The sequence below is a fragment of the Archocentrus centrarchus genome, chromosome 2 (assembly GCF_007364275.1).
Source record: "Archocentrus centrarchus isolate MPI-CPG fArcCen1 chromosome 2, fArcCen1, whole genome shotgun sequence".
In the NCBI taxonomy this organism is placed as follows: domain Eukaryota; kingdom Metazoa; phylum Chordata; class Actinopteri; order Cichliformes; family Cichlidae; genus Archocentrus; species Archocentrus centrarchus.
The window spans coordinates 19,563,725-19,575,228 of NC_044347.1; the positions used below are offsets into that span (position 1 = coordinate 19,563,725).

The following is an 11,504-nucleotide window of genomic DNA, read 5'->3' on the forward strand; positions in this document are numbered from 1 at the left end:
AAATCTAACATCTCTGCTTCCTCCTCTGTCCTCTCTCTTCCATCTTTCTCCATCTCTGACTGAACGTCTCTCTCATTCGTTTCCCTCCCTGGAAATACAGCAGCTGGATCTCAGACACACTGTGTGATAAACTGCACATAACAGTTTGTGTTTGCTGATATTTGTTGAGCTGATAGAAACGTTGCATTTGAAATTAGCTGCCACAACACGTTCTATAGTGCTAGCTAGCTGCTTAAGTACCACAACCACAACTTATGGACATCTGCACTCGGTCTGGCCCGCTGTTAGGCCTGTGCACATAAATGATGCATAAATTATATGGTTTTGTGTCTTTCATGTCTTTTTAGTCGATAAGCCCCGGGGAGGGATGCATCAATGCAAAAGTCCTTATCTGTTCAAATCGATTTGATGTTTGAAGGCGCAGCGACCGGAAATGAAAACTTCCCTCAGACTGATTAAACCTAAAGTAATGAGCTTGTTTTGAAAATGTAAGGAGTAGAAAGCACAGATGTTTGTTTAAAAATGTAGGGAGTAAAAGTAAAAAGTTGTCAGAAAAATAAATACTTAAAGTACAGATACCTCAAAGTACAGTACACTTAAGTACAGTAACAAAGTATTTGTACTTTGTTACTTCCCACCTCTGGTGACAAAAAAATAAACTTTGGATATTTTAGAATATCAGATGATTGTTCAGGACACTGAATGGTGTTCAGATACTTTTTTAAAAAAAAATTGTGCAAAAAATTGTGCACACTGACAGAGTTTGTACAGTCAGTCTAAATGAAATTTGTGGGCATTCTGCACAGCTCCCTTCACCACGTCACTGAGGCTGGGTGATGATTGCATGTCGATGTCTAGCTTTAAACCACAGTCTGCACGAAAGCCACGCTCACATAAACATGCACTAAAAGTGACTAAACTTTGGTACAAGTTTTATTTTTTTATATAAACGTCTAAAAAGGTGAATGGAAATTGATATAGCTGATACTTACCCGGGTCATAGCAGTTTTGTTGAATGGGCAGACTGATCTCAGAGCTGATGGGGTTAGAAACATTACAAGAGAAACTGGCGTTTAAAACGTCTTTGGCTGCTCTCGTCAGCATCTTCCCTTTTTCTTCCAGCTTTTTATTATCCATCAGCCACTCAATTTTAAAATTGTTCTCATTCTGTGGAAGAAAATATAATTCATGGGTTGGCTGAAGGTTTAGACTTCAGGCACAACAATCAAAAATACCCAGAAGTGAAAACAAAATCCTGTAATGGACTGCATTCATATTTTAAAGGCACATGCAATTTTCAGCAATATTTTTTTCCCCATTTCATTTTATTTGGCAGCAATAACCAATAAACATATTGTTCCAGATACGGCTGCAAGCTAATGTTCATCTTTAATGTTCATCTGTGTCTGCGGGGCCCTCATGGGTGCAGAGAACAGGCTACACTTCAAATTTACATCAAATACATGACATACTGTTCTTACCTGACTAACAGCACAAGTAAATTTGACATCTGAGTTGTTTGAGCACATCATCCTCACTCTGGGCTTCTGCACACGTGCTGAGTAGAGAAGATTTGATTACACTGATTGTTGCAACTTTGTTTGGTTGGCCTTTGAAGGACAGTAAGGCAATATTCCCATATAATACCGACTATAGTCAACTGAGGATTTCATGTTATATTTGATTTATTTACATGAGTGAACAGTTACTAGTTAAAGGATTTGTTAATGTATGTTCCTAATTTAACGCTGCAGTTTGAACTTAGTTTGAACTACATTTCCCAAGATGCATTTCATGTCCCAGAATGCACTGTGTTTGTTGTTGTTGCGTGATGGAGATGTACCGATGTGACCGTTGGTTTTCTGCTGAGTAAAGGTGATCATTTTGTACACGGATCTACTCCATTTTTTTGCTGGCTAGACAGCTTGGATACAACACTGATATCATATGAAGTGTTGCTGACGTTGCATTAAATAAACACTGATTACACAGGAACTTATGACAGATTCTAATGTATCAATACACATTGTTATGGAGAGATCAATTCAAAAATGCATTATTAAAATATATCAGTGTGATGTGCAAAAGCATTCAGTATTCAGGTGACGGCATGCCTTTATTTTTGATCCAGCTGAGGTATAAAAAGAAATGCAATGAGAAATATCATATTCATGGGACCATAATAAATCTAATCTGCTGTTACCTTACCCAACACACATAAACGTATGGTCTTCAAATTATTTTCCAAAGTTCCATCTTGATTGAAAACCCCAGCGATGTAGATTCCCGAGTCATTTGCGTTTAGATTCGTGAGCTTTAGAGACCCATCTGGATTAATGTCCTCCTTTTTCCCCTTAACGAATGTGGGATTAAGAGATTTGATCTTTCTTTGATAAAAGATTGTTTTATCATTGTGTTTCCATTTTAAGGCCGATGCTTTGTGCAGCTTGTGGTTCAGAGGAACAACAATGGCATCGCCTGCTGCAGCATACAGGTCACAACCATCCCGAGAGTCTTTGAATCAGAGACACAGAAAAAACAAACCAACCACAAAATCATGTAAGAAATTAGATGAGTCTGGGACTTGGTTTGGATGATAATTATATTATATGCAGTTTTCTTCAGACCATTGTTGCATGATAAAACTGAACAATGGCTTCATAATAAAATGAAATGTACAAATGATATTTGTATATCTGTACAACCAGAATAAATGTATTCACAGTGTGTTGTTACTTACCTATTACACACAAATGCATGCTCCCTAAATCCCCCACACTTTTCCCATCTGCATTATAAACCACGGGGGTGTATCGACCCGACTTGTCTCTTGTCAGTTTTGTCAGCTTTAGCGATCCAGTTGCATCAACATCATCATTTTCCCCTTGGATCACAGTTTTATTTCTGCGTTTAAAGATGAATGTTGTATTGTGCCGCCATTTTAGGGTGTCTGATCCCTTCAAAGTGTAGTTAAGGGGCACAGTAACGCTTGTGCCTGTTGCAGCATACTCATTACAATCATGCTGAGAGCCTTTGAAACAGAAAGAAAGGCAAGAATCAGATGAAATATTAGATTAGTTGTGTTACAATAAGTAATGCTGTGTTATATCTTTCTGTCAATGTTCAGTCCACAGCATATCTAAAAACAGTGCAGTTGTAAGAAAAATGGATTTTGTTTGTAAATGTTCAAACATTTGGAGTGATATTGGATTCACTAACACTTACCCGGGTCATAGCAGTTTTGTTTAACAGGCAGACTGATCGCAGAGCTGACGGCGTTAGAAACATTACAATAGAAACGGGCGTTTGCCACGTCTTTGGCTGCTCTCGTCAGCGTCTTCTGCTTTTCTTTTAACTTTACATCATCCATAAACCATTCAAAGTTCTCGTTCTGTAGAAGTTAATATAATTTGTTGATTAGTTCGAAGTTAATCAAAAACAATTTGCATGAAAAATTAAAAAAAAAATCAAGAAGTTCTGGAATGGGTCACAAACACATTTTCAACATGTACAAACAGTGAATTCAGAAAATAAAAGAGAACCGAGATGAGAAATTTACTAATGATAGAACTAATGTGACAAAGAAATTCTCTTCAATGACCTAAAAACATGAGAAAAAGAGAATGGTTGCCCACAGCAGCACAATTTGGCCAAAATTACAGCTCGATTTACTTTTACCAACAGTCTGGCTTCTTTCCTGTCCTACATAATGAAATAATAAATAGAAGTGAAACCTTGTTGATACAGCAGTGTGTGTGTGTGTGTGTGTGTGTGTGTGGTCAACTCTCATCAGTTCATTTATGCTGTTTCTGAGGAGAGCAAGTGAGGCTACTGAAACTCTTTGTTTACAGATTCTTTTAACATATAATTATGGGTTACCTTTATGAAGAATACAGTAAATGTGAGTAAAGCACATTAAATATTGTCCTCACCTGACCAACATTACAAATAAAACTGACGCTTGTGTTAGAGTCTGTACACTTCATCGTCACTGTGGGCTTCTGCACTCGGTCTGTGCAAAGAAGATTTAATTATATCAACATTATATGAAGTACTGCTGATGACACGTTTATAAAACAAAACAAATATTACTGCATGATTAAAACAGCTTTTCATGCATCAAAATACTTGCTTGCTGTAATATATACTTTTATAACAAGAATAAAAGAATCCACAGTGTGTTGTTACCTACCTAATACACACAAACGCAAACTGTGCAAGTCCCCTACACTTTCTCCACCTTCATTATAAACCACGGGGGTGTATCGACCTGACTTGTCTCTTGTCAGTTTTGTCAATTTTAATGACCCAGTTGCATCAACATCATCAATTTTCCCTCGGGTCATATTTTTATTTCTGCGTTTAAAGATGAATGTTGTATTGTGCCGCCATTTCAGGGTATCTGATTCCTTCAAAGTGTAGTTAAGGGGCACAGTAACGCTTGTGCCTGTTGCAGCATACTGGTCACAACCACCCTGAGAGTCTTTGAAACATAAAGAAAGACAAGAATCAGATGAAATATTAGTTGTGTTACAATAAGTAATGCTGTGTTATATCTTTCTGTCAATGTTCAGTCCACAGCATATCTAAAAACAGTGCAGTTGTAAGAAAAATGGATTTTGTTTGTAAATGTTCAAACATTTGGAGTGATATTGGATTCACTAACACTTACCCGGGTCATAGCAGTTTTGTTTAACAGGCAGACTGATCGCAGAGCTGACGGCATTAAAAACATTACAATAAAAACGGGCGTTTGCCACGTCTTTGGCTGCTCTCGTCAGCGTCTTCTGCTTTTCTTTTAACTTTACATCATCCATAAACCATTCAAAGTTCTCGTTCTGTAGAAGTTAATATAATTTGTTGATTAGTTCGAAGTTCTGGAATGACTCACAAACACATTTTCAAGTCAAATGTGTGCAAATAGTGAACTCAGAAAAGTCAAAACAATAGAGTTGAGAACTTTACTAATGACAGAACCAATTTGACAGAAATTCTCTTCAGGAGGATCAGAAAATCTCTGAAAAAGCTGTTTAGTGCAGTTTGAGTCCCTCATCTAATGCTGTGACCTAAAAACATGAGAAAAAGAGAATGGTTGCCCACAGCAGCACAATTTGGCCAAAATTACAGCTCGATTTACTTTTACCAACAGTCTGGCTTCTTTCCTGTCCTACATAATGAAATAATAAATAGAAGTGAAACCTTGTTGATACAGCAGTGTGTGTGTGTGTGTGTGTGTGTGTGTGTGTGTGTGTGTGTGTGTGTGTGTGTGTGTGTGTGTGTGTGTGTGTGTGTGTGTGTGGTCAACTCTCATCAGTTCATTTATGCTGTTTCTGAGGAGAGCAAGTGAGGCTACTGAAACTCTTTGTTTACAGATTCTTTTGACGTATAATTATGGGTTACCTTTATGAAGAATACAATAAATGTGAGTAAAGCACATTAAATATTGTCCTCACCTGACCAACATTACAAGTAAAACTGACGCTTGTGTTAGAGTCTGTACACTTCATCGTCACTGTGGGCTTCTGCACTCGGTCTGTGCAAAGAAGATTTAATTATATCAACATTATATGAAGTACTGCTGATGACACGTTTATAAAACAAAACAAATATTACTGCACGATTAAAACAGCTTTTCATGCATCAAAATACTTGCTTGCTGTAACATATTTTATAACAAGAATAAAAGAATCCACAGTGTGTTGTTACCTACCTAATACACACAAACGCAAACTGTGCAAGTCCCCTACACTTTCTCCACCTTCATTATAAACCACGGGGGTGTATCGACCTGACTTGTCTCTTGTCAGTTTTGTCAATTTTAATGACCCAGTTGCATCAACATCATCAAAATATAAAATATAAAAAATATATAAATCTTAATTATAAATGTAAAGTATAAAAATCTTAAGTTTGTAATTAGTAAGTTTTGTAATTTAAAGCTAAAAACCTGCACCTGACAGAATAAAGAGATGAATTGTTTCATACCTGTGGAGCCAATGAAGAAGCAGCAGAGCAGAAACACGGTGATGGCAGCAGCAGAAGTCATCTTCTTCATCACAGTCAGCATAAAAGAACATGAGCTTTACTTTATTTTCTGTCAGAGCAAAGTAACATCACATATTTTATGTGTGTGTGTCACCATACACACACACATAAAATACATGAATGCACATGTATGGTCTCGAAAGGAAGCGATCGAAGAGGCTGAAGAGTGTTTTTGGTACTTGTCCGTCACAAATGAAAATAAATGAAATGAGACTCGTTTTGATTTTGTACTCTTTCAGGTTTATACATCAGGAATGAGTGAGATCCCAAACCTCTGAGAGTGTAATAACACAAAGTGATGTCATTTTAGCGTGAGAACACATTTCATTAACATTTCTTTCTAATGAAACACCTGATTTACAAGATCAAAACTAATCATGTCGAGGTTTAATCATCTTACCTCTGAAGGTTTGACACGATGAAAGTTCAGAAAAACACCATCACCCCACACGTTTGACCTTAACACTCTAATGCAGCAGATACTCATGCACGCACACACACAGATATATGAGAGCTGTGCCTTTGCTTTTGTGCTGCTACACTGTCACAGGGGAAAGTCTACACCCATTTTAGCTCGAAGTAATTCAGCTTTTGGTTATCCAGCGCAAACTTGAGCTAAATGCAACTTTATTCATATGAAACCTGGTTTTAGTCTGTCTTTGTTTGTTTTAGTCTGTGACCAAAGGTTAATTAGTTAATGGTAGGGCAATCACAAAAAAAAAAGAGAAAACATTCATAACTGAAGCAATCCAAAGCAAAATATCTTCTCCTACACTTCTTATTTTGTTAGATCCTGATTACTACAAGAGCAGCAGCTTAAATCTGTTCTTTTTTTAAATACACATGCAAAATATAATTAGATTTTTCTGCTTTTTTTCCACTCATTCTAATTACATTAACTGTCTGCGCAATTTCTAAGGGCTATTTCTGTCATTTAACCACTGTGGCGGACAGGCAGAGGACCCCAATGCAGGACGCAAGAGGCGTGAGTTAAACTTCAGCTTTAATAGCTTGAGGCGCCAGAAGCCAGCAGCACAAAATACTAAATCACTTGAAACTTAACTCAGACTTGAGCACGAGTGTGAGCACATGCATCAACAAGAATCTCTTAAACGGAAAACAAAATCCAAGTTTACAAAACCACAATAAGACAACTAAACACATAATCAAGACTCAAAACCAACAGACCCAGGATCATGACAATTTTAGGCTTTTGTGCAGCCCTTTGCTCCACAGGGAACCAACAGGCATAAAGGAGAAGAAAAAAGAATTAAACTTTTTTTAGAGATTCTTTTGCTCTTAGATAACAGAGGAATCCCAGTCTCCACAGATCAACAGCATTATATAATATTACTGAACACTGTATACACAGAGTATTTCATACTCAATATCATAATGACTGTACTGTATGTATGGTTGTATGTTCTCTATCTCCACCCAGACGAGTGGACCAATCTTGATGAAACATTGTCAGGTACTGTGAGTATATATGGTGTATAAAAATCCATCCCTTTTTTTTGGCTGCGAACCATCCCACTGCACCTGATGAAGCCAACAGGACTGCATCATCTGCAGAGAGCAGAGATGAGATTCTGAGCGTTCCACGACCAGGATGAAAACCGCATCGTTCCTCTTGAGTCCGAGGTTCAACTAACGGTCGGACCCTCCTTTCCAACACCCTGGCATAGACCTTACCAGGGAGACTGAGGAGTGTTATCCCCCAATATTTGGAGCACACCCACCAGAACACACAAAAACAGGGGTAAATCGACCATCTGACAAATGGGGAACTGAGGCTATATATTCACAGAAGGACAACCAGGACAGAGTGGAAACACCTGGGAAATTAGACACAGCTGAACTCGTGGAGCTAAGAGCATGGACATCAGACAAAGGAGTATCAAACTGAAACAGAAGTAGCAAAGCAGGGAAACACTTATAACAGAGACGAAAGCTTGGCAAGATCATAGAAGACTAGGGAGGTTGGACTAAACCAGTGGTTCTCAAATCCAGTCCTCATGGCCCAGTGTCCTGCAGGTTTTAGATGTGTCTCTGGAGAACTTGACTGCATACTAGTAAATGGTAAATACAAGTAAATGGTAAATGGACAGGTTCTCAGATGGTGCTATTCTACTCTACTTGAGCCCTCAAAGTGCTTCATACAACATTCCTTATTCATCCATTCATACAAGCACTTTTTTCTGTGCCTAACTGCTTTCGAGCTGTCCAGGAGCAGCAAAAATGGAGAAACCTTTGATATTGTGTGTCTGAATTCACTCAATTATGCAACCCAGGACTGTTGTCTACTGTTTGTATGAATACCTCCAAGCTCTTCCCTGGAAACAGGTACATGTAAACATGTCAGGTGTGTGTTTTAACCACCACAACCAGATATTAACCCAAAGCCACATAGTTAATGAGGAAAGAGAGTTTTCACACACAGACACAAAGTTCTGAAAACTCTGTGAACCCCTGAATGTTACTTACATCAAACTTTTTCTGTCATGCTCACCTTTAGAAAATGAAAAAACTGCACACACCTTTCAGCTTCAAAAAGGTGCATTTATCGGAAGTACACAGCATTAATTACTTACTGATATAGTTAAAAAGGTGCCTACTGAACATCCCACTGTTCTCTCTGTCAAGGGAATGATGGTCGATTCATTCACTCTTTTTTTTGCATTGCTCTCCTTCTTCTTTTTTACTCCTTTCCTTTGTGTGTATATATATATATACATATATATATATATATATATTACATTCACAATAGCACACCTTTATAGTAGTTGTCACACTTGAATGTTTTAGATCTTCTAACAGATTTTAATATCAGTCAATGGTAGCCTGAGTAAATGCAAAACAGCTTTTAAATTATTTAATTTATTAAGGGAAAAAAGCTTTCCAAACCTGCCTGGCCCTTTGTGAAAAAGTGATCCCCTATAAAGATTTACCTCTGTGAGGTTATCCAGGAAACAACAGTTTTATACAAATCAGCCCTCCTCTCTCCTCATTCCACATTTGTTTTGTTATTTATCCTGTTACTCTAAACAAGTGAACACAGGATGGAAAATTGATATTTACATGTTTAAAAAACGCAGAAACTCATCGACATTGCACATTCATCTGCTGCTTTTCTCTCTCTTATACAGCTGCTTTAAACTAAAACCACAATAGGAGTGATATACAAAACTGTGGAGATAAACAAAATACTTTGTGTGTCTACACATCTGCTAATCCTGCGTGTCCAACATGGAAATTGTGAAATGTTTGCTGTGATATATGAACATATTAAGTCTTTATGGATCAACCAGCAGATGAACAGATGGGTAATTATCTTTAAGAATAATGTTGATAACAGCGGTGCTGAAGTACAAAGATGCTTTAACACCTTTAGGATTTATGAGTAGCTTTGTGTGGACTTTTTTTTTTCCTTTTAAGCTCAATGACCCGTCTGTAACACACGCTTGAAACACAAAAAAATATATAAATACATTATGTTTTGGTCTTTGTGGCATGGATCATAACTATACGAACCATCAAGTGTCTGATCAATACTTTGACAGGTGATAGTGTGCAGATTTGTGTATAAAACTGCAGCTGTCTCACCAGCACTGCATTACAAACTTTTATTTTAAAAACATGTTGTTGCAGACTTTGAGCAACAACAAACAGTGATATGATACTATGAAAAATACTTAAGTCCACTATAGTGAAATCAAACTAAGGTGTGTTTAGTCTGATTAAATATAGACAACCTGCGTGTGTGTGAGTGGAAAAAAAGTGCTGTTGTAGCATGCAACACACTTTCTTTGTACTGTTTTGTAAACAAAGGTTAAAGAGACAGATACAATAACACAATATGATTGTGTCTTATATTGTTTGGCATCAGTTAATCTGTGTATGGACAACAAGATTTTTCGAGGTGAAGCAGGGAACCGGCTGCAGCGATGTCCTAAAAGCTGATTCAACAACCGCTTTGTTTACGACCGTCTGAACTGTCACATTTTAGGAAAGACTGGGGATGGTTGTGACTTTAGTGGGTCACACCAAAAGGTCTTATAGGTTTTATGACACTCATGTGTGCATGTGATAAGTTTTTTCTGTTAAGCCTTATCCACATATGTCCTCCTTAGAGTGTTACACTTAGGAAACATGAATAAAAAATACATGTGTTGTAATTTGCCCGTTTTTGCTAGGCTACATCTCACCTCTATAACGCTGTGTTTTCAAAACACAGTCGCCGGGGTATGACGTTATAACTGTGCGCGGGTGCTGCGTGAGTCTTCGGCTGCGTCTTCTCTTAAAAACGAGTGTATACTCAGGTTGTTGTTACAAAGATCAAATCTGTAATTAGTTTGGCGTTTTTACATTTACAGAGATGTTCTTCATCTGTTTGGGTCACATAAAGTTGTGAGGACTCAGTTTCTACAGACTCAGCCCACTCACACTGTGAGAATAGGGATAGGTTTTTTTATTGGATCCAATCTACAGCAAAACATGTGGAAATATTCCAGTTTGAACTGTCAAATATATGTACATTCATAGCAAACACTGTAGCTAGGTATGGGTCTCAACATATATAAACAGTACATGACACACAACTTCTTATACTCCAGCATAAGAGCCATGGCAGCAACAGATTCCTCAGGCCATGACCCTATGTCTGTGGGCCTGTACATTACAAGAGGTATTAAACTCTCTGTGTGTACGGACTGCTCTATTGTGAAATGAGTGATGTGTGGCTCTGATGAGCAAAAATGTTTTTGTTATGGCGTAGAAATCTGTGTTAATGAAAAAAAAAGTATAGAAGTATGCTTTGTGGTCAGTTTGGTTTCCAAACAAAAGGGTTATTATTAAAGCAAACGCATCAAGACCGAGAAGAAGATCAGACTCAGTTTTAGTGTGTTAAAGAAAAAAGCGTATTTTAAAGTTGTGATGTTTCCACTGCATCTTTCTGTTCTGACTTTAGACTCTTTCTGTTGGCAGCGGTTAGAGGATATAACCTATGGTGCTGAAAGCTGGTATAGATCCTTTCAGGATCTTCTCAAAATAAAACTGATGATCATCCTAATTTAGTGAAAAACTAGTTTAAGTTTATTTATCCAGCTCAAAAGATAGGCTTAACCATCAAGTTGTGGATTTAAATTATACATAGGAGTGATGGATGGACATAGGGGGTAATACAGAAGATTATGGTATCATTCAATGCACACAATGGTTAAAGTGTGTGAAAACACATATCTTTAATGATTAAAGGGTCTTCTAACAGTCCTTAGTGTTTTAGGAAAATAGCTCCTGATGTTATTCAGCTCCACCTGTCAGGGGTTCTTGTCGAGCTTACATTGATCAAAACAAGGGTGCATGTGAAGTTTTTGTTTCTTTATGAATAAAAACAATTTACACCTCACATGAGAGACTTTGGGTTATTTAGGTGATTATTAGGGACGTACAACTAGTTG

The 11,504-nt window shown here is 37.5% G+C and overlaps 1 protein-coding gene across 1 annotated transcript; it reads right to left on the reverse strand.

The window, feature by feature from the left end:
• Positions 1–771: 771 nt before the first annotated feature.
• Positions 772–6,046, reverse strand: LOC115798896 (T-cell surface antigen CD2-like). Its single transcript, XM_030755902.1, has 5 exons — positions 5,986–6,046; positions 4,193–4,483; positions 3,933–4,012; positions 993–1,167; positions 772–872 (listed from the first exon to the last, which is right to left on the reverse strand). The coding sequence occupies exons 1-5, from the start codon at positions 6,044–6,046 to the stop codon at positions 772–774; spliced, it is 708 nt and encodes a 235-aa protein (XP_030611762.1).
• Positions 6,047–11,504: the final 5,458 nt, after the last annotated feature.

What these genes read in the sequence shown, in the direction of transcription:
- LOC115798896 (XM_030755902.1), bottom strand. Translation starts at nt 6,046, where the DNA reads ATGACTTCTGCTGCTGCCATCACCGTGTTTCTGCTCTGCTGCTTCTTC. An exon ending in TTTGCGTTTGTGTGTATTAG is followed by an intron (nt 4,013 to 4,192) that starts GTAGGTAACAAC and finishes TTCTTTGCACAG; the next exon opens with ACCGAGTGCAGAAGCCCACA. An exon ending in ACAAAACTGCTATGACCCGG is followed by an intron (nt 873 to 992) that starts GTAAGTATCAGC and finishes GCTTTCGTGCAG; the next exon opens with ACTGTGGTTTAAAGCTAGAC.